General features: G+C 42.3%; 1 protein-coding gene across 1 annotated transcript in view; it reads right to left on the bottom strand.

Moving 5' to 3' along the window:
- Positions 1-1,479: 1,479 nt before the first annotated feature.
- Positions 1,480-23,926, bottom strand: part of Rims2 (regulating synaptic membrane exocytosis 2) — a 291,163-nt gene continuing 268,716 nt past the window's right edge. Inside the window, 5 exon segments of the mRNA XM_032914664.1 lie at positions 1,480-4,255; positions 4,689-4,828; positions 6,023-6,124; positions 6,420-6,532; positions 16,983-17,124. Of these exon segments, the coding sequence (XP_032770555.1) occupies positions 4,037-4,255; positions 4,689-4,828; positions 6,023-6,124; positions 6,420-6,532; positions 16,983-17,124 (716 nt within the window). The 3' untranslated portion in view covers positions 1,480-4,036.

The raw sequence follows: 23,926 nt of genomic DNA, 5'->3' as shown, positions 1-23,926 counted from the left end.
CTGGGCATTACTCCCATTCAACAAACATTTCACAAACCTGAAGTATTTGTGTTGCTCATAAACACAAGTGGGCATAGAGGGCCTCACAAGGTGGCCCAGTGGAGACAAATGTGGAGAGCACATGACTTTTAAGTTGTCAGGAAAAGGTCATTTTTGGTGATTGATTTCTTACCTACCCCTGTCATAGCCCAGGCAAGAACGTTGTGGAAAGTTGGCATCAGAGTCCTTGTTGTATGAAGGACTTACCATCCATGACAACCACACTGCAAGAATGGAGTCAGGAACTGTTCTTGAGAATTGCAAAAGGGACCAAGACGGATCAGTTTTGAGAGCAGTGAAGGGATTCTTTGGGGGACTTTATAAAAGGAGTTATCAGACAGCAAGAGAAATATCTTACCAGAATAGGGGGTATACTTTGAAGAATTACAAATAGTATGAGATGGCTGAGGAGCTGGGATAGAGGGGTGGCTGGCAATAGAGAAAATTGCTGTGAGCAAGAAGAGACAGTGGCATCACTGACTATGAATCCCAGCAAGGGCTTGATGGAGCCTATGGACAACCCCACAGAAACCTTCTGGGGTTCTCGTTTGGGGTTTGAGGAACTGCCAGAGAATGATGCGGGGGCAGTTTCACACACTTACACTCATACACACAAGTCAGTCTTTGAACAGTTAGGTCAAGCTCCTATATGTGTCTCTCCAACTGGAAATAAATCCCCAGCACCTCACAAAGCTGATTCTGTAATAGAAACACATCAGTATAATGACAACTTCACCCAGGGCCCAGCATACCCAGAGTGGTGGCTTGAATGGCAGTGGCCCCAACGGCTCATGTGTTTGAATTCTTGGTCCCCAGTTAGTGGAAATGTTTGGGAAGGTGAGGAGGCATGGCCTTGTTGGCAGATATGTGTTACAGGGAATGGGCTTTGAGGTTTTAAACGTCCACAGCAGGTCAAGCGTGTCTTGCTCTCCCCACTCTCTGCCTACGATGAGAATCTAGCTCTCCGTTACTGCTCCAGCACCAAGGCAGCCTGCATTCTTCCATGATCTCCACCATTGTGACAATGGACTGATCCTCTGAAACTGTAAGCAAGCCCTGATTAAATGCTTTCTTCCGTAAGTTTACTTGGTCATGACATCTCTTCACAACAACAGAACAGAGAGTAAGCAGTAGTTCTTCTGTCTGTAACCCTCAGGGCAAACTGAAATCTCCTCCATTTTGTTCATAAAATTACAGGCTGCTGAGTCCTTTAACTGCAAAGCACCCTAGCAACTGTTAATGATAAAAACAGAAATCTTTCTAAACTTCACAGATACACTCTGCCAATAGCAATGTGGTAAACCTAGAAACGCATTCCTGTCATAAGGAAGGGAGGAGGAGACGCTATTGTCTGGACTTGGTAACGAACCACGGCACAGGATGAGTGGAGGTTGGCTTGGGGATGCAAGTGCAGACATCTCAGACAGCACCTGAGCAACATATGTAAAGAAAATGTTTTATTTAAAGTGTTAAATACCATCACCAGAATGAATTTGATTTACATCAGTTGGTGTTTGTTACAGGACTAATCTGCCCTCCCCCCATTTTTCCCCAACTGGAATTCCCTTTACTTGAAAACATTCCATGTACAGGGCAGCAACGGTCACTGGCGTAGTGCTATTTACATGGTTTAACCACAAGTTGAGGTGCAGACATGTGAAAATTTAAAAAAAAAGTACACCAACTTTTAAATAAATACTGCATAATGACAAGTATGTACAAATATTCCACAGTCATGTCCTTCTTACTAAAATGAGGAATTGTGTGTATGGGAATATGCAGAAAGGATTCTGTGGCTGCGCCTTAGTGTCAGGAAAATGGTAAACGTCTACTCTAAGGGCGAGCATAGACACTACAGGTCTATTAAACCAAATTGCTGCTGGTACACAGGTGTCTAAATTATTCCAATAAAATTGTGTTCTTTTTTTCACTCCCTCGGCTGGACCCACCTTAGGGCTCAGGAAATCAAGACATGGTCTTGGTGTAGTTCATGTTGCACCACATTAGGAGAAGGCATTTTGAGTGAGAGCTCGTTTTAACTTTTGCACCATATCAAGCATGACAGTTTTCAATGGTCAGCATTGAATCAAAAAGGAGAAACAAAGAAAATGTTTGTGTGTGTGTGTGCATGGCCTCCATTTAAACAAATGGGATGTAGATGGATTTCAAAAATGACTGTAAGATGTTAAAACCAATCTCAAAGCATGTGTGAGAAACAGAAAGCATGGGCGGCTTATACATCGACCAGTGACATTTCCTGTTGATCGGGGACCTGGAGAGAAACTGGACCTTGCAGCGCTACCCAGTGGTAAGAGCTGCCTGTAAAGCAGAGGTGGGCTTGACATAGGGATGTAGACTCTTGGTGATGGCATCAAATAACTCTTGACTTTTCCTCGAGTCACCTAAAAATTGGAGCTTTAAAATTGTTGCAAATTTATGTTTACTATATTTCTTTAGAAATATAATTTGTGAAAAATTGAATTTTACTACAGAAAAATGAATTAATAAACATCCCTGTTCTCAGGGCTCCACACGTTGAGCAGTGTTTCTATTCACATAGTAAATGGAAATCAGCTAAAGAAACTGCTGTAACGAATTAAAAAACAAACAAAACCTAAGACCTACAAATCATACTTAACCCCCGTATGAATAATGCTGGTGCTAAAACAAATTTGTTAGACATTACAATGCCACGTGGTTTCAGAATTTTTTTGTAAACTGAATCTTTAAGGTGAAAAAAATTACCATGCACTGTACAATAAACTGCAAATGTTCAGGTATCTTCCTTGTCAATGCGTGCTGACTTGCTTTATGTCCCAAGTCATGTTGCAAAATCCTTTCAACATGCTTGAAATAAAGAAAGCTCTCCAACAGATTTGAGAAATGTATAAATTCAGAGGCATCTATGGCTCTGAGTCAAACCTGGGATAGAAGAGGGTCAGGTCAAAGACTTGTTGGGTGTGATTTACCGAGGAGGGAGAAAGGAAAGGAGAGATTAAAAGTGGGAGAAGAAAAGTGAGACAGACAGGAGGAAGAAAGATGTGAAAACTGTGCACATATTGAACATCATAAGATCTGTATATTTAACATGGAAATAAACTGAATATATTATACTTATTGTCACATAAAGAGAATTGTATCTGCTAGAAAGTATTTTCATTTGTAATGTCTGCCAAAACACAGACTATGATTAAAGAATAAACTTGGTGTGTCTTTGTATCACCCTGTTGCATTCTCTCCCATTTTAAAACCATGCACTAGTGAAATTTATTTTTAAAAATAATATAAATTGTTGAAAATGGCTGATTTTTATTTATTTTTTTGCAAGTTGCAGCCCCGAGAAAATAATTTAAATATTCAGCTAATCTGTGTCCATGCAAAAAGAGTTTCTTTAATTTCATTCAGTACAGTGCAGTCACAGAATTTTGATTTTCAGAGTCCAACACATCTTGGCATTAGTGAATGACATTGCCTCCCAGAGCAGCCCAGTCTACTGCTCTCCCTGCTGGAGCCCCCTCCAGGAACGGTGGCTGACTCTGCTCCTGACCACTTCTTTGGTCTCTTGCTTTTCACCTGATGCTTCCTAGGTCTTTGCTCCTTGGCCTGTAATGTGGCTTAATGGCTGTAGAGCTCCATTTCTGTGGCATAACAGGGCTTTGGGGTCAGATAAATGAAGAGAAACAATAAAAATATAAAGGTGCCATTGAAAAGGGCTGACTGATTCTGAGATTACTCCATGGCTTCAGATTGGACCAACACTCAGTGTCATTGAACTCCAAACCTGACAGTTCCTCTTGGCTCTGCTCGTTCACCCGAGGGCCTTTGCTAGGGCACACTGTGCACGGACGGCTCCTCTGAGAGCACAGGATGGCTCTTTATCCCTAGACGTGGGCTCCGGAGACACAACATCAAGCATGCAGTGGGACCAGGGTCCCCACCTGGGCGGTTTCTTCTGGATTTTGTAACGCTGGTTGTTGTGACAACAGTTTTATAGTTGCTATGAACGAGAGTAAGAAGGTCCGGTAGAACTTTCCAGAGATGATTGGGAAGCTCTTCTTGTCAGAGGTGCCAAGGTTGGATCTACTAGGGAGGAAGGAGGGAAGAGTTTGAACCATCCAATCACCATGTTGGATAGTTCCAGTTCATCTAAGAGTATCTGGGCCACTCCCATAAAGGATTTGTGATCCATGCGGCCGTAATCTCCCCAGACAATGATCTGTTGGCAGAGAGTGAGAAAAGTAATGTTAGTATAGACATACACATCACAGCAGAGAAGAAAGTTGTCACTAAGACAGCCAATGTGCTCGGTTAATAAGCTGCTGTCAAGGGTCAAGGTAAGAAGTGGTGTCTGATTAAGGGCAATGCTGCCTTAACTCCCAGAAGCCAGGGTCACACAAGGGAAAGTGCATGACAGTGTCTGAGGCCGCCCGCGCAGGCTGAGCTGGAGTGTAACCCAGTTCACACGTCTGTGGGGCATTCCCCTTTAAGGAGAGCAGCAACAGGCATAGCTGTACAGCACTGGCCACTGCTTTGCCTCAGAGAATTTCAGCCATGAGGAACAGAAAAGAATTCCACAGAAGAGAACTAGACCTCAGGTCTGGCTTCCTGGGCGTCCCTTCCTGCGTCGGAGGTCAGCCCTGAGTACACACCTGTAACACCTTTCCCTGGGGGCTCTCTTCGAAAGATAACAGCTGCTGATACAGGGGCTCCAGCGTCTTTCTCGCCACCTTGGTTTTCTTTTTGGCTATGCAGACTCCGTTGTCTAACAGGTACACCTTGACATATGGTGCTTGGGAGAAAGAACAGAGTGAGTGATGATCATGGCTGCGAAGTGCCCAGCTCAGTTCACAGAGAACAAGGGCTCCATCTTCACTGAAGAGCAGGCAGCACTCAAGCCACTGGCCCGCCTTCTGCATCAGATCTACATGATACTTATCAGGCATTCAGTATTAAGTTTGTTGACATAGCCTTTGTGGGTCTTTTTTTTTTCCTCCACAACTCCTTCTTGTATAGAATTAAATGTGAATTAAATAAGGCAATATGCTTCTAGTCACAAACAAGATTCAAAAGCTTTTAAATTACCAAAATTTGGGTCTCAATAAACATGTTTGAAATGAGGCTGTTTTTCACCTGCTCCATAGAACTCCCTTACCATTCAAAGCATTTACTAACTGGTAAGGGTGTGAGTCCAAGCAGGGATGGGCTCTGAGCGAATACATTCAGAAGTAGCTTGGAGAGGCAGCTCACTAGGAGTTCTATGGCACATTCTCACATCTCACCATTCCTTTAAGGATTGAGGAGTTGAGAGGGAAATGCATAATTACATCAGTGTGGGTGCTGGGGACAGGGATGTTTTCAGAATGCACAGCATTTTGCACAGGGTCTCCTGATCTCTTCATAGCACATAAGAGTCTGTACCAAGCTATGGCTCTGAGCACCTTCAATTATAATGATGCTTGAAATGTGTGGCATCAAGTTATGACAGAGCCTCTTACATATTTTGTTAATAGAAGTGAAATAATATAAAGTATTAAAGAGCTACTAAGAAACATAATTATTAATGTATGGTCATGAAAATTTGTTAGTTCTATAATAGGTGATATATCATCTGGTAAGCCTAATTGAAACGGTTAAGTCATCTAAGATATGTAGATTTAAGTCTATAACTTAACTCTGACAAAGTTATGTAATTAATTTACTAATAATGCACTGAGAAGGACATAGAGGTTGAGATTGGCCTGAAACCATGTGACTGACCAAAGATGGAGGCCTCAACTATGTATGTTCTTGCACCATCTCTTTCCGGCCACTCAGTCACAGATCCCTCAGAATGCATGCAAACTGCTTCAGTCCCCAAGCCCTACAACAACAGAGTTCTCTACTCACTTCTTTATTAAGACGATTTCAAGAAAGAAAGGTAACTTTTACATCAAAACAACACAGACTATAAGAAATAACAGAAAATATCTTCTTTCTCTTTTACCTGGCAGTGTCTTGGAACCTGGTTTTACCACAAGGCCTCGAGCCCGGATGATCTCTACCTCCAGCTGTCCCTTCTTATCCATCATCCCCACCTGAATGTCACCTGGTGAGCACACAGGGAAGAAAACAGGACGTCGGAAGAACTGTGCGTCAGACATTCCCCAGATATATTCTTAAATCTAAGACATATTCTCTAAGGTTTAAATGTTCTCATCAATGTCTTGCTTTAAAGATGATCAGACATTACAAACAAAAAGGAAAAAGCTAAGAACATTTACTGTTAAAACCTAGGACTCTCTATTTTTGTTGGTAAATCTTGTTAAAAGTCGCATGACATTGAAGGATGGTGACTCTCAATAATCTAAAGGACGACAAAGTCATATGACAGAAAGTCTCACCCATTGCAGGAGTCGCCAGGGTCTGGCGTCCCACTAGCTGAGCAGGGCCCAAGCCATCAAGGAAATCGCTGAACTGGCTGTCAGAGGCCAGGCGGACCCCAGGGAAGATCAGACTGAAAGCAGAATGACACAAAAAGTTAAACCCTCAGCCTTCCTTCCGTTCCGGCAAGCCTTGAGTTTCCCGTGGGCCTTGCTGATGTGGCAATGTTGATGCCACTAAGAGTCACTGGACCCCAACATCCACGGCACCTCTCATAGCTCTCAGTTCATCGTACACTCTATAGCCTCCCATGCCTGTCACCAGAAGCGACTGCCACATCACGTAGGCTTCCGTTTGTGTGTCTTCTCTGGCTTGGTCTTGGGGGTAAGGGAGATGGTTTCTGTCACACATGCCTAGTCCACACTGAGTCTACACTTACGCCATGACGTGTTTAATCCTCTTAGCTACACTAAGAGATAGAGCCTATTGTTTATCTTTTTTATGCCTGAAAAAAAAAAAAGCCCTTCTGTATCATTCTCCCCAGCACATAAACAGGCTGCCATGCCATCTTCCCAGGAAGACCAACCCCTTTCTGGACTGTGCTCTCCTCCCCAGCCCACACCCCATTTCTTTCCCTGAATTCTTAGAAAATCCCTTTCCTCTCTTTCACACTGCCACTATGCCTTAATCTCTGTCAGTTCTGTCATTATATACCAAAACTGCATCTTTTACCTCATACCTTTTCCATGTGTCTGAGTCCCCTTGGAAGCTCCACCCAACTTAGTGGTGTCTCTGTTGATGTTGGCCACCCTAGAGCACCTCTGACTTAGCCCTCCTTTGGACCACACCCTTTTGTTCCAACAGCTTATTTGGCTGATAGGATATCTCCTGAGCATGAGGTAACACTGTCTTCCAATTGCTCTTTTTATCTGTCAAGTCTGCTTCAAATTTTAAATGTTGAAGTCCTAACCCACAGTGTGCCTATATTTTAAAAAGGGGCCACAGCACAAATAAACATAAATAAAGGTTAAATGAAGTCACAGGGGTAGGGGCTGGGAAATAATTCTAGTAAAAGAGGAAGGAAAGGACACGGAGAATGTGGAGAGAAAAGGCTGTAGATGATGTAAGAAGGAGGCCATGTGTAAAAGAGAACTTCTTGGAATTCAAATCTATTAATACCTTGATCTTGAACTTTCAACCTCTAAATTTTGGAAAAATCCAGGATTTTTGATGTTTGAATCTATGGTATTTTATTATGGTAGACCTAACAAACCGATAGCATGTATCTTATTACGTACATGCAATGTACCAACAAATCTTGCTTAGGCTACTTCAAAAGAGATGCAGACTCTGATCTCACTAATGCTACCATTCTGGTCCCCGTCACCATTACGTTTCTGGTGCATTATTGGAACACCTACTGAATGGCCTCCCTCTTTTGCCCCTCAGCAGTCAAAGTGAGTTGATGAAATTAAAGCTAGGTCATTCCACTCAAGATAAAGTCTTATGTTATAAAACAAAAACATTCAACCTCAGCCCACACCATTGTCCCTCATGTGCTGCACTCCCTTTCCCTTCTACAGGGCCACACAGTTTGCCTGCTGTAGGCAAACTCTTGCTCTAGTGCTTGGCTTTGCTTCAGCTTGGAATGTTCTTCCTCAAACATGGGTGCCTTCTGATCAAAGTTACAGTCCATTTGTCCCTTATGGAAAATCCTACCCCGATCCTCTCATTTATTTTTTTAAAAATGTCATTCTTATTATCTCGTTACAGTAGTCTGAATAATGTGGCCCAGACACAGCTGAAATGCATGCACAGATCACACAAGCTCTTCATAAACTCTAAGAAAGTGGACCAACAAGATGGCTTAGTGAGTAAAAGTTCTTGCTACCAAACCTGAAGGTTGATCTCCATGGTTACACAGCCCAAGGTGAGAATGGACCCAGCAACTTGCTCTCTGATCTGCACATGCATGCCACAGCACGAAGGTGCTCATTCCTGTCTCTCTCAGTAAATGTAATAAAAATTTAAACAAAAATAACTAAGGAAGTAAGTGGGTTCATTTCTTCAGGGATGAAGAGATCTGAAATCAGGTCTTAAAAGATAGTTGAACTTCCCTCATTTATTTTTCTTGCCTTATTTCATCATCAACATTTATGCTACTCAATTTACTGTATTTTTCTTTTTTTACTATTTTCCTTATAAATGTAATTTCTTGCTGAGGTCCAGCTTGTCTTTGGACTGGATGGAGGTTGGCCTGGATGGAGGTTGGCTGGCCGGCGTTGTTTGCTCCAGCTCTTCCGGGAGCCTAGAGCAACAGCAGATGCCCGTCAGCCTTAGTGAGCCGCCTTCACGTTAGGAGCATTGTATAATGCACCAAAGATACAAAGTGCCAGAAGCCAAGCAGAGAGCTGCAGTCTCCTTGTGCGAATCCTGCTCTTGTGATTCTGAAACCCACTGTCTTAAGTTCTGATTTGATTTGTGTGTGTGACTCACACCTCCAACTCACAGCCCACTGTCTGGAATGCTGAAAGGTAATATTTACTGAATGAGTTTATAAGTACTCATGTAACTTCTTCAATATGAGGTCAACATCTGAGATGGAAGTTATACATGACTATAAACTGTATGTTGAGACCATGAAGTAAACATTTTTATAGCCCAGGCAATGGTTCACAAAGTCCACAGCTCAGGGCAGGTTTATCTTCAATTTTCTTCCAGAAATACCAAGTTTCTTTAGTGCACTGCATGGTGTGCCACATGCCTGGGACTGAGCCACCGCTATGCTAGCCTTTCATGCTTCTGGGCTTCCTTGGGAATCTATTTCTTCCCCTTTGCCTCAAGTCTCAAACATTTGGTATGCTTATATGGCCCTACTTAAAAACTGCGGAAGTATGTTGGAGAAAACATCACTGGGTTATGTAATTAATGATAAGCCAATATTTCCTATAGTTTTGCATCTGCGAATTGGCTACATGTGTCTGATCATTGCGCACTCCCATGGTGATGGCAGAGTAGACCCCAGCCTAACATTCCCGTTCCTCTCCTGATGCCCTTTGCATCTCACCTATAGATGGGAAGTCACAAGTTCTGCTGTTCGTTAGAGACAGGACTACACCACTTACAGATGTGGATTCAAAGAAATGTTACACAGAGGAAAAGGCTTACCAACTTTTTGTTGCCACTGCCTTTTGATTGTTGGTTTCACATAATTAAGGTAAATGATAAAACTTTCAGAACATAAAACTAAGTATGAATTAAGAATTCTAAATTTTCCATTAGCATCTCTTCAGCAGATTAAAGATTTTTTACATTAACGATTGATTTTAGCCCTTCTGGCCAGTCCCTTCTGTTGGGATGGACTGCTAGCTAGTCTGCTCCCCTGAAGACATCACATCTGAGGCATCCCAGGAGAACCACTGCACTCAGAATATCAGCTAAGGATCCTCCAGAAGTCCCACAGCTGCCACTGGGAGCCCAGTGAACATGAGACCCATTACCCTCCAAACCCCCCTTCCACCAAATTCCACTCTCCTTCTGGCCTTTCCTTTTTGCCAGGGCAGACTTCTGGTTAGTCTGCTCCCCTGAAGACACCATATCATGAGGCATCCCAGGAGATCTGCTGTATTCTGGGCAACTGACATCACAGCCTGAGGCAGCCAAGGAGATCTGCTGTACACAGGACAACTGGCATCCTAGGAGTTCCTCTGTACATAGGGTAACTGGGCAACCAACACCACAGTCTAAAGACCTCTGGGGCCTCCACAGCATGCAGGGCAACTGACCCAACAGACTGAAAGCCTCCCTGGCAGCTGCACACAGGGAAACAGAAACCATAGTCTTGTAGGCCTTCCTGGAGAATGGCTTCACACAGGACAATAGCTTGACTGCTCCTCTGAAGACCCAACAGTCTGAAGGCCTCCCAAGAAATCTACCGCAGCCAGGACAACAGATCAGCATCTTCTCTGCCCCTCTGAAGACCCCACAGTTGAATGGCCCTGCAGAAAGTCTGCTAAAGCCAGGGCTGCAGGAAGACCAGGAGACCTGAAGCAACCCAGAGACAAAAGAGGCAGACTCCAGACAGACCAGTAAACACCAGGGATAACCAGATGGAAAAAGGCAAGCGCAAGACCATAAGCAACAGAAGCCAATATACTTGGGAATCATCAGAACCAGTTCTCCCACCACTGCAAGCCCTGAACACACAAACACAGCTTAAAATGAGGAAGTAGACTTCAAATCCTAACTCATGAAGATAATAGAGTCCTTTAAGGAGGATATAAATAACTCATTGAAAGAAATACAGGAAAACACAGGTAAACAGGTAGAAGCCCTTAAAGAGGAAACAAATAAACCCCTTAAGAAATACAGGTAAACACAATCAAACAGGTGAAGGAACTGAATAAAGTAGTCCAAAACCTAAAAGTGGAAGTAGAAACAATAAAGAAAACACAAATGGAGTCAACCCTGGAAATAGGAAACCAGAAAATAGGTAAAAAATTACAGATGTAAGCATCACCAGCAAAATACAAGAGATAGAAGAGAAAATCTCAGGTGTAGAAGATACCTTACAAGAGACTGACAGAATTGTCAAAGAAAATTCAAAACATAAAAAAACTTCTGACCCAAAAAATCCAGGAAATTTAGGACACAATGAAAAGACCAAATCTAAGAAGAATTGGGATAGAAGAGAATAAAGACCCCCCTGCTCAAATGACTTGAAAACTTTTTCAACAATATCATAGAAGAAAACTTCCCCAACCTTAAGAAAGAGATGGCCATAAAGGTACAAGAAGCCTATAGAACACTAAATAAATGGGACCAAAAAAGAACATTCTCCCATTACATAATAATCAAAACACTAAATGCACAGAACAAAGAAAAATATTAAAAGCTATAAGGGAAAAGGGCCAAGTAACATACAAAGGTAGACCTATCAGAATGACACCAGACTTCTTAACATAAGACAGTAAAAGCCAGAAGAGCCTGGTGAAAATCATGTAGACTCTAAGAGAACACAAATGTCAACCCAGGTTATTACACCCAGCAAAACTCTATATCAACATAGATGGAGAAACCAAAATATTCCAGGACAAAACCAAATTCAAGTAGTATCTATCAATATAGCCCTACAGAGGATCCTAGAAGGAAAACTCCAACACAAGGAATATACCTACAACAAAGAAAAGACAAGTATTAATCATCTCACAACAAAGCCAAAAGGAGCGAACCACATGCACATAAAGCCACCTACAAAAACAAGCATAACAGGAACTAACAATCACCTGCATTTAATATCTCTCAATATTAATGGACTATTCTATAAAAAGACATAAGCTAATAGATTGCATAAGCAAACAAGATCCAGCATTTTGCTTCATACAAGAAACACACCTCAATGACAAAGGCAGACATTATCTCAGATAAAAAGGATGAAAAAAGATCTTCTAAGCAAAAGGTCCCAAAAAACAAGCTGGAGTTGCCTAATATTCAATAAAATAGACTTTCAACCAAAAGTAATCAAGGATGATGAGGAAGGACACTTCGTATTTATCAAAGGGAAAACCCACCAAGACCAAGTCTCAATTCTGAACATCTATGCTCCAAATGCAAGGGCACCCACATTCATTAAAGAAACTTTACTAAAGCTCAAAACACACATTGAACCCCATACAATAATAGTGGGAGACTTCAACACCCCACTCTCACTAATGGACAGGTCAGTGAAACAGAACCTAAACAGAGACACAGTAAAAGTAATAGAGGTTAAGAAACAAATGGATTTAACAGATATCTACAGAACATTTCACGTTAAAAACAAAAGAATAAACCTTCTTCTCAGCACTTCATGGTACCTCACCAAAATCAACCATATCAAACTTCAACCAATACAAGAAGAGTGAAATAATCCCATGCATCTCATCAGATCACAATGGACTAAGGTTGGTCTTCAAGAACAACAAATACAACAGAAAGCCCACATGCACGTGGAAACTGAACAACTCTCTACTCAATGATAAGTTGGTCAGGGAATAAATAAATAAATAAATAAATAAATAACTTCCTGGAATTTAATGAAAATGTTGATATATCATAACCAAACTTATGGAACACAATGAAAGCAGTGCTAAGAGGAAAATTCATAGCACTAAGCACCCTGGTATAGAAACTGGAGAGATCTTACACCAGCAACTTAACAGCACATCTGAGAGCTCTAGAACAAGAAGAAGCAAACTCACCCAAGAGGAGTAGAAGGCAGGAAATAGTCAAACTCAGGGCTGAAATCAACCAAATAGAAACAAAGAGAATGATACAAAGAATCAGCAAAACCAAAAGCTGATTCTTTGAGAGAATGGACAAGATAGATAAGCCCCTAGCCAAAGTAACTAAAGACTCCAGAGGCAGCATCCAGATTCACAAAATCAGAAATGAAAAGTGAGACATAACCACAGAAACGAAGGAAATTTAAAAAATCATCAGATCCTACTACAAAAGCGTATATTCAACAAAACTGGAAAATCTAGATGAAATGGATGGTTTTCTAGACAGATACCACATACAAAAGTTAAATCAAGAATAGGTAAACTTTCTAAACAGGCCCATGTCCCATAAGGAAATGGAAGAAGTCATTAAAAACCTCCCAACCAAAAATAGCCCAGGGCCAAATAGGTTTAGTGCAGAATTCTATCAGACCTTCAAAGGAGACCTAATACCTAATTCCCCAAACTATTCCATAAAATACAAACAGAAGGAATACTACTTAATTCATTCCACGAAGCCACAGTTACTCTGATACCTAAACCACACAAAGACCCAACCAAAAAAGAGAGAACTTCAGACCAATTTCACTTATGAATATTGATGCAAATTCTTGCAAACCGAATCTAAGAACATATCAAAACTATCATTCACTATGATCAAGTAGACTTCATACCAGGGATGTAAGGTTGGTTCAATATATGAAAATACATTAATGTAACCCACTATTTAAATAAACTCAAAGAAAAAAATCACACGATCATCTCCTTAGATGCTGAAAAAGCATTTGACAAAATACAACACCCCTTCATGTTAAAAGTATTGGAGAGATCAGGAATTCAACGTCCACACCTGAACATAATAAAAGCAATTTACTGCAAACCAACAGTCAATATCAAATTAAATGGAGAGATATGTGAAGCAATCCCACTAAAATCGGGGACAAGGATGTCCCCTCTCCCCATATCGATTCAATATAGTACTCGAATGCTAGCTAGAACAATAAGACAACAGAAAAAGATCAAAGGGATACAAATTGGCAAAGAAGAAATAAAGGTGTCACTATTTGCAGGTGACATGATAGTACATATCTCAAAAATTCTATCAGAGAACATCTCTAGCTGATAAACAAGTTCAGCAAAGTGACTGGATATGAAATTAACTCGGATAAATCAGTAGCCTTCCTTTATATAAATGATAAACAGGCTGAGAAAGAAATTAGAGAATAAACTCCTTACACAATAGGCACAAATAATATAAAATATCTTGGGGTAACTGTAACCAAACAAGTGAAAGAGCTGGATGACAATGACTTCAAGTCTCTCCAGACAGAAATGGAAGACGATCTCAGAACATGGAAAGATCTCCCATGCTCATGGACTGGCAGAATTAACACAGTAAAAATGGTCATCCTACCAAAGGTTAATCTACAGATTCAATGCAATCCCCATCAAAATCCCAATCCAATTCTTCAAAGACATGGAAAGAGCAATTCTGGAATTCATCTGGAAAGGCAAAACAAAACAAAACAAAACAAAACCTAAAACCAGAAACAATTCTTAACAATAAAAGAACTACTGTGGGAATCACCATCCCTGACCTCAAGCTCTACTGCAGAGCAATAGTGATAACAAGTGCATGGTGTTGGTACAGAGACAGACAGGTTGACCAATGGAATAGAATTGAAGTCCCAGATAAAACCAACACTTACAGACACTTGATCTTTGACAAAGAATCCAAAAATATACAATGGAAAAATGAAAGCATCTTCAATACATGATGCTGGTCAAACAGGCTGTCTGTATGTAGAAAAATGAAAATATACCTGTATTTGTCACCCTGCACAAAGCTCAAGTCCAAGTGGGTCAAGGACCTCAACATAAACCAGATACACTGAATCTAATAGAAGAGAAAGTGGGAAAGAACTTTGAACTCATTGGCACAAGGGGAAATTTCCTAAACATAACTCCAATGGCTCTCACTCTAAGTTGATAAATGGGACCTCATGAACTGGAAAGCTTCTGTAAGGCAAAGACACTATCAATAAGACACATTGGCGACCTACAAATTGGGAAAAAAAATCTTCATTAACCCTGCAACTGATAGATGGCTAATATCCAATATAAATAAAGAACTCAAGAAGCTAACCACCAAAAAAAAAACAAAAAAAACCAAAAATGGGGTATAGAAATAAACAGAGAATTCACATCAGAGCAATCTCGAATGGCTGAGAAGCACCTAAAGAAATGTTCAAAGCCCTTAATGATCAAAGAAATGCAAATCAAAATGAACTTGAGATTCTACCTCACACCAGTCAGAATGGCTAAGATCAAAATCTCAGGCAACAGCACACGTTGTGGAGGATATGGAGAAAGAGGAGCACTCCTCCACTGCTGGTGGGATTGCAATCTGGTACAACCACTTTGGAAATCAATCTGGAGGTTCCTCAGACAATTGGAAATATATCTATCTGAAGACCTGGCAACTCTTGGGAATATACACAAAAGATGCCCCAGCAGGCCACAGGGGCACAGGTTCCACTACATCCATAGTGGCCTGAAAGGCCCAAATGAGAATGCCACAATCCCACTTGGGGGAGAGAAGAGCAATCACAAGGGGGGAGGGAGGGACTGGATAGGAAAGGGGACTGGGCTGGGGAAGAGGGGAACATGATCTGGTATTGGATGGGGAAAAAGGACTGAAGCCCTGAGGGCCAGCAGAAAGAATGAACACAGGTGACCTCGGGATGAGGAGGCTGGGGATCCTCCAGAATGTACCAGAGACCTGAGACACAAAGGGAGGGACGCAAAGGGAGGGACACTGGATGAAATGCCTTACGGTGGGGAGAGGGAACTTGTAGAGCCCACCTCCAGCAGAAGACAGGGCATAAGTGAGGGATGGGGTTGCTATCCCACAGTCAAAACTCTGACCCATAATTGTTCCTGTCTGAAAGAACTGCAGGGATGGACATGGAGAAGAGCCTGAGGGAAGGAGTCCAGTCACAGGTCCAAAGTGGGATCCAGCTCAAGGGGAGGCTCCAAGGCCTGACACTGTTACTGAGGCTATCACAAAAAGGGACCTACCATTACTGACCTCAGAAAGACCCAACAAGCAGCTGGAGAGTCAGATGCAGATATCTGCACCCAACCAATGGACAGAAGCTGCTGACCCCTGGAATTGAATTAAGGAAAAACTGGAAGAAGGACCCTGCAGGAGGACCAGCAGTCTCAATTAACCTGGCCCCCTGAGACCTCTCAGACACTGGATCACCAAGCAGGCAGCATGCACCAGCTGAGATGAGGCCTCCAACACATATACAGCAGAGGACTCCCGGGTCTGTGTTCAGTCAGAGAAGATGCACCTAATCCTCAAGAGACTGGAGGCCCCAGGGAGTTTAGAGGTCTGGTATAGGGGAGATGAGGAGAATCCAGTCAGGAAGGAGGTATGGGATTGGGAACAGTCAGAGGGTGGACTGGGAGAGAGTTCAAATCTAGAGTGTAAAAAAAGATTAAATAAAATTAAAAAGTAAAGAATTGTTTTAAAATTATTTTGTGCATGGTTGTTGTTTTGCCTGCGTGCATGTGTGTACAGCATGTGTATGCAGCGCCCCAGGAAGCAGGAAGATGGTGTCTGATCTCTACCTGCAGTTTCAACAGGGAGTCATAATGTGGGTAATGAGGAGCCGCAGTCAGTGCTGCTAACCTCAGCCATGTCCCCAGGCTCCAGCAAAGACGCAAAAAACTAATACTGGGGCTGGAGAGGTGGCTCAGCAGTTAAGAGCCTGAGTTCAATCCCAGCAACCACATGGTGGCTCACAACCATCTGTAATGGGATCCGATGCCCTCTTCTGGTGTGTCTGAAGAGAGTGATAGTGTACTTAGATACATAAAATAAATGAATAAATGTAAAAATATATACTAAAAAAACTAATACCGCCCACATGGTTTCTGTGGCAGGTGGACTCATTGTTTCTGTGGCTTTATTATTTTAAGCTAGGACAAACTTTTATTTGTAGGTAATGATGAGAGTCATACTTCAGCATCTTGTCATGGAAGTAAAGCCCTTTATCTCCCCAAGGTACTTCATTCAGAATAAAAGGCCAGATATGTCAACTCTCAGAGGGTGAAACAGGTTCACAGACTCACAGCGAGGCTGAGTCCCGTGAGTTACCTGTGTGAAGAGACCAATGGTAGTGGGCCGACTCCTGGAGTTAGCCCTGTGTGAGCAGACCGGGGAGGACCTTCATGGGCCGACTCCTGGAGTTAGCCCTGTGTGAGCAGACTGGGGAGGACCTGCTGGCAGAGCATGGGTGTGGCCGTACTCACTTTCCTTCTGAGCTGTAACTGTTCATGCTGCCATCCGTGGATTCCCGGCTGGCCTGTCTTGTCATCCAGTTCCTCATCTCCACTGCTAGCCCGGTCTCCGTGCTTCTCTGGACAGTGCTGCGTAGCTTTTTACCTCCTCCTTCTGCAAAGACAGAAATTCAAAGGCATCCCGGTTTTGTCACTGCTGGTTACAGAAGGGAGCAGTAAGCACCTGGAGGCTGCAAGTGAGGAGGACTGCAGACAGGCAGTGTTGTTCTTAGAGACACAGAGGAGCAGTATTTAAATCACTTCCCTGAGCGAGCAGCACAAAGTACCACTGTGTATTTCCACTAGACACAGTCTTCAAACCATTAACATAGGAAACAAAGAGGTTCAATCAAAGAATAATAAAATAAGCTTTGTTTTCATTGTAATACTTTAATTATTAGATTAATTTATGCTTCTTTATTTTGTCTTTCATTGTAACATTCAAATGCAAAATTAATTTATGCTTACCTTTTTCCCCAATCCTTTTGTCTTAGCGAAAGAAATAGGTCTTCATATTAGTTACAAAGAACCAGATGGTGAGAGACTTGATTTTTAGCTTTACCTCTTACAAAAAGTTTTTAGGGTAGTGGATATGAAAAGGGCAAAGAAAGCTATACAAAGGGACAGTTGTATAGTTAAAACTGCATTTGGTGGCAGTTTTGCATCTGTTAATAACGTCCAGAATGACTGTGTAATATAAAATCCCTGAAGTGTCGCGTGAAGGACTGTTTAGATTCTTGGCCTTGCATGGTGAGTGCTAAGGTGTTTGCATCTGTGGAGGAAGGAAGGCCTCCAGAAGACTGAAGCTGAGAAGGAGAGACCGTACACATAGCAGGGCTAAGACATGCTGCCTCTGCCTCGAGAGATCTGAGCTTCTGGGAGGGAGTAGGGTTTGAGCTGAGCTTGGAGAATGTGCTAGTAGTGTGTCCTGGGCAAAAGAAACTTCGTGGACAAAAGAACAAAACCAGGAGTGAACATGTGCAGAGACGCAAGAGCCATGACAAAGGTGTGTGGGCTAGTGGGAAGTGGGGTGTGCATAAGAGCTCAGACCGTGAAGAGCATGGAGGCCACCAATGCTCTACTCATTTGCTTCACAGACTGCATAAAGGCAGCATCTGGAGAGAAATGGCATGGAACTGGGACATGCTCTTCCAGTAGCTGGTATCAGTAAGTTCTCATAACCCTCTTGGTGATACTGACACAGTAAGACTCACCACACTTTTTATATTTGCTCCGTTTTGAAACATTGCTTTAGATTTCACCCATTTCTCATTTCCAACTTGGAAACACAATAAGATGCTTTAGAGTAGACACAAAATACCCATCATGACTGATCCTCAGCCAATCAAAAGATGCTGTTTGGATGAGTAGCAAACATGTTGTACTGATCGATGGTAAAAAACCATAAGGCTACTGATGTGCTGAGATTCTTTTAACCAACTCTCTTATATTTGCTCCACTCAGAAACACTTGAATAGAGGCAGACTTAAAAATACTAATCTGTAGCCACCAGTGGAATAAATGACTTTAGCATGGTTCACCAATGGAGGCTACTGTTAAAAGTTAGACCCTGAAGAAGTTGTATGAGCTAGGTAACCAGTTCACAGATTAGTTCTAGTTATTAAGGGAGAAAAAGATACTTCAGCATGGGCAATAGAGCCACCACCATCTTAACCAAGTCCCTGACAACTGAGGACAGGAACAGTCAAACGTAACCCTCCTGATAGAAAGCATACAGAATCACCTATCAAGCTGTTCTGGACAAAAATATACAATGTGTTTCTAATCAAGCCTTCTAGCTTTTGAAAAGCATAGACAGTAAAGTCACAAGACAAGTAGCATGCACACAGGAAGCAGCCAGACAAAGCCAGATATGGGATATTGTTCAAGACAATTGGTCGAGTCTCTGAACAAGTTAACACCATGAAAACAAGCAAACTAGGTAAGGTTACCTTCTAGATTATAAGACAGCAAGGAGATTGGAATCCAGTGACCTTGGGTATACGGATTTTGCCTTGTTTGTAAAACCAAAGTGAAATAACTCATTTTTAATAAAATCATACATACATTTTAAGGTAGGGAAAAATTGAATACAGATTAGAGATTAGATTAGATAAGAACTCTGCTAAACTTTTAGGTATTAAAGTTTATTTATTATTAGCAGATATATGTTAAGTATTTGGATGCAAAATCTACTATTACCTGCAATTTACTTTCAAATGGTTTAGAAAAACAAATATACACATGCATAAGAAGAATGTTTAAAAAAGTGACAGTAGCAGAGTCGTCTGTAGTATCCATCAATGTAATATAATGACTTTTCTGCATATGTCTTTGTGTGTGGTGCAAGCACGTATGTGCATACTTGCATATATATGGGCACCTGTGTATGGCAGGCATTCACACACACGTGGAGGCCCGAGGCTGAGCTTGGCAGTCTTCTTCAGATGCACTCCATCTTGCTCATTGAGGCAGCGTCTCTCAGTTGAACTCGGAGCTTGATGACAGGCTAATCATGTAGCTCTAATGACATGGCTGCCTTGACATTGACATTTCCTCCGGTGCTAGGATCCAAATTCTAGTCCTCACACCTGTGCAGCAAGCCCTTCACCTTGTGACCCATCTTCCTAGTCCCTAGCAGTTACCATTTTATTTTAGAGTGATCTCAAATAGCTGTGCCACAAAGCAGCATGTTCTTTCCCCACAGAAGTCACAAGAACACTAGGCTGATATGGAGAGCCTGCGTGAGGGCTGAGTCCTACTTTAATGTTCATTTCATTTAGCACTGCCCCGAGTGAATAATTGCCATCACCTGTGACATACTTCAGTGACATTCTGAGATGTGGGATGTGAAACAGACAAGGAAATGACATGTGACCTACAAAGGGACCAAAGCTCCTAGAGGTCTCAGGAGTAAGACTCAGCAATTGCAAAGCCTATTGTTTCCCACTTAGTCTGACACTACCAAGTGAAAATGACTTGAAATACGCTGTCAGTGGACGATGAGAACTAGACACCACTTGGCTAAGAACAACAACATTGAAAAAAGCATGGATCCTCTGACACAATTGCTTTATTCACACAGCTTCTTCATAACTCCGAAAATCCCCACCTGACAGAGGAGGCATCTGAGGGCCCAGCACATCACAAGGTTTTCTCAAGTCACACAGCAAGGGACAGGACCAGAATGTGTCCCCAGGGCCCAGACCACAATTCTCTGTTACACATTCATTTATTGTTAGAATATAACTAGCTGCCTGGGTAGTTGTGCAGCAGACCGTGAGACGGTATGAAGAAGGCCCTGGAGAAGTAGCCTGGTGGAGTGGGAAGGAAGAGTCATCAGCCTCAAACCAGTTAGTTCCCACATCAAATTGTTTCTCTCCTCTTAAAACACTGTTTGGCACTGTGAGCAAGACCCCTCTATGTCTATGTCTCAAACCATAGACTATAGCACATGACTGGCACAGCAGTGGTGAGGGTTAAGGAAAATACACATCTAAGAGCTTGGAAGAGCACCTGATACACAGAAAGCCTTCAACGAAGACACTGCTACAGTTCCAGATCAGGAACAGGTAACAGTTCCGCCTAGTCATGACCACTGACTAGCTGGTTGGGTGACTTCCTCTGAGTCTGGGGCTAGTTGTATAAGACAAGGGCAAGGAGAGGAGCAGATGACCCCTGGCAGCCTTTCTCTCTGGAGTTTGAGTTTGTTGCATTAGTGTACAAAAGGGCATGGTTAACAGCCTACATGGAGGAGCTATGCTACTCCCTGTCAAGGAATCAGAAGTTCCTAGCTCAATGCTATTAGAGTAGCCCTTAAACCTTGTCATTTGATATACTCTATTACCTGAAACAGTTATAGCCTCATTTATAAATCTGTGGCACATAAAAATCTTTATGTCACATTCACAATAAGCCCAATTTAATTTAAATATACTGCATTATGGTGATTCATGTGTAATGTTCTAAATGATGTGCCATGTTGCTATGCAACCTATAAACTCAATTCAGTGAAGGTCTGTGAGAGAGAGTTCAAGTGAGTTAGGCAGAATTCTATGCAGTTCCTGACGATTACATTACTTTACACAGCAAAAGGGACTTTACTAATTAACTACAGTCATTAATTAGTTGTTTAAAGGCAGGGAGATTGACTGACTGGGAAAGCATTTCAGGCCTTTAAAAACATACAGCCTTCTCTCCTGCTCCACAAGAAGACACCAGACAGAGCAGAATCGCAGGAAAGAGTCTTTACCTCTATTCACTTGAAGATGGGAAAGGACCCGTGTGAAGGACATTAGCCACCAGCACCTGCCAAAAGAGTCCTGGCTGACGAGCAGCAGGTAAGGCTCCTTGATGGAGACTTACACCTGCAAGGAGCCATGCGCCTCCAACCTGAGGGCACCTGGAAGCAGAGGCTGCAGGCAGGAGCTCAGCCAATGTTTTGATCTCTGTGTGCTGTGCTTTGCCCTGGAGTTCTCTGTATTCTGATGCTAATTCCACTGCCCCAAGAACAGCTGCCCTGTCACATACTCAGGACTCAGGTGACCTCACCAGAACCTTCTCTCCTCTAAAATACAGGAGAGGGACAGGTACAGGATAGAAGGAGGCCTGTCATTGGAGGAGAAGGAAGCATGGGTGGAGAGAAGTTTGAGGAAGAGGAGGAGACTGGAACAGAAAGGAGAAGAGACAGGAGGGACACAGGGAGAAGCTGTGGCAGGACAATATGGCGGGTGATGATAAGATTCCGCTCTGTGTATTTACAGGTTGTTATTAATGTTCTTAAGGGATGGATGGTACCGGGCTCTGTATGTTTAGGAGGGCGATTATATCTTATCAATTGGGTCAAGGATTATTGTGTTGTGTGTTCTTTCATGTGTAGATTTAAGTGTAATGGAGCGTGGGGCGGCTGGTCTGGGTCACCACGGAGTTGGGATGCGTGCTCTGGCAAGATATCCAGCAGATATCTTGGGACATTGAGGTGCTGGACCTATAAGGGGGATAAAAGACAACCATACTTTTTTATTTTTATATTTTTACAACAACATCTGTGGTGTTACACAAAATCATCCTATGCTAGGCTTAAGATCTAACAAGTATGTGTTGGTTTCACATCCTGACTATTACAACAGCAGAGGCCCAGTAGAGCAGATTTTGATTTCTTTCTCAGATAGAAAACATACATAAAGATGTTTTATTATGATTGTTGGGATAGAAAACCAAAATTGTTATGGGATTGCTAAGTATGCTTTTAAAAAGCAAATACATATAAACATGCGTGCCTGTGTGTGTGTGTGTGTGTGTGTGTGTGTGTGTGTGTGTGTGTGTGTATTGCACATTAAGTAATACACCAGCAGTAAATCTTAAACTAAAGTCCAGCTTGGGCTGTTGTTGGGTCCTTAAGCCTTGACACTTGGGTGTAAGTTATTTTAAGCATTTGGGGACAATGCCTACAGGTCAGAATCAGGTTCTTCAATTGCCAAGCACCCCAGGCAGAAGGCAGCATACAGGAGGCATCCTCCTCCTTTGGCTTAATCTGCTAACTCATTTCCTTGGCACTCCCTGTATTCACAGAAAGCCACTTGATTAAAAGTCATTTTCCCCTGAGATCAGGAAACTCTCCAAGTGGCTGGACAACAAAACTCAAAAGCTCCTCATTGCTACTGACTTGGAGACCATCTTTTGCCTTGCCCAAGACAAGGCAACCAAGCTGCATTAGTTTCAGGGTGATGTCTTTAAACCCTCAATGCTCGGAAGCTGCCTCGCTTTACTTATACCTTGATGGATGGGAAATTTTTAATGAACCCTTTATGCCTTCTCCTAGGAGTATTGCTTCTAAGCTTCCCCAACATAGCCCTGAGCATACTAACCAACCCTCCTCTTGCATATTGGGACCTACTTGAAGGTCTTTCTTGTGCTCTGGGGGTTGTGAGTCAAACACAGATGCCAGAGATCTCCTTCTGAGGCTCCAGCTCCAAGACAGCCTTGGGCCATCTTCCCCTGAATTTACTGAGGAACAGGATAACCAGAACATAAATACTAAGGTAAACATGATTGGGTGGGGCTAGAGGAGTTGGCAGCAGATCTCTGCCCCAATATATGTATCCCACTGGACATGTGATGAGTGTCACACGGTTTACTTTGTGTAAAGCCATTGACGTAGTTTTGGTTGTCATTAGAATCTAACTAAACTTACTCTGACAGACACACACACACACACACACACACACCACACAATAGGTGTTTAAACCTATGGAAAAGTTTAAAATTGGGACAAAATTCAATTGCTAAACTCAAAATGAAGAAGACAGACTAGTGCATATTTACGTGGACTATGGAGAGTCATTGTAGACATAAACCTTTGCAGCGCCTGTCCACTTAACAGTGCGGTACGCCGCCAGCAAGCAGCTGGGTGAGAACTGCAGAGCTGCCTCTTCATTGCAAACTTCTGCAGCCACGGAGAATGAAGGACACAGAGCAAGGCTGTTGGGGGATAAAGGGATAAGGGGCCTGTCTTGTCAGCTTCTGCTGCCCACACCAGGAGGGAGCTGACCGTCCCAGGCAGGACTGCTTTTGTCACCCCTGCTTTGCTTCTTTCCTCTCGAAGTGATTTTTATTCTGTTGGGCCTGCTGCTACCTTACTGTTTAAATTGATTCTCAGTCTTCTACATCATCATGAATTGAAAAGCCACACCTCACTATGACAAAAAGACCTGTATGTCCACAAAGGTTCTAGAATACAACAGTAAATGGATGAGAGTTTAAGATTTTTTTCATGGTGATTGCTTCTGCTATATGCTAAAAAAAAAAAAAAAAAAAAAAAAAAAAAAAAAAAAAGTAGTGTGTATGTATATTTGAGTGGCCAAAATTGCAGCAAATTTAAAGATAAGAAACCCTGCTATTGGGGGCTATCCCAAAAG

The sequence above is a fragment of the Rattus rattus genome, chromosome 1, assembly GCF_011064425.1.
Source record: "Rattus rattus isolate New Zealand chromosome 1, Rrattus_CSIRO_v1, whole genome shotgun sequence".
Classification (NCBI taxonomy): Eukaryota; Metazoa; Chordata; class Mammalia; order Rodentia; family Muridae; genus Rattus; species Rattus rattus.
This window is presented reverse-complemented; position numbering and strand designations above follow the sequence as displayed.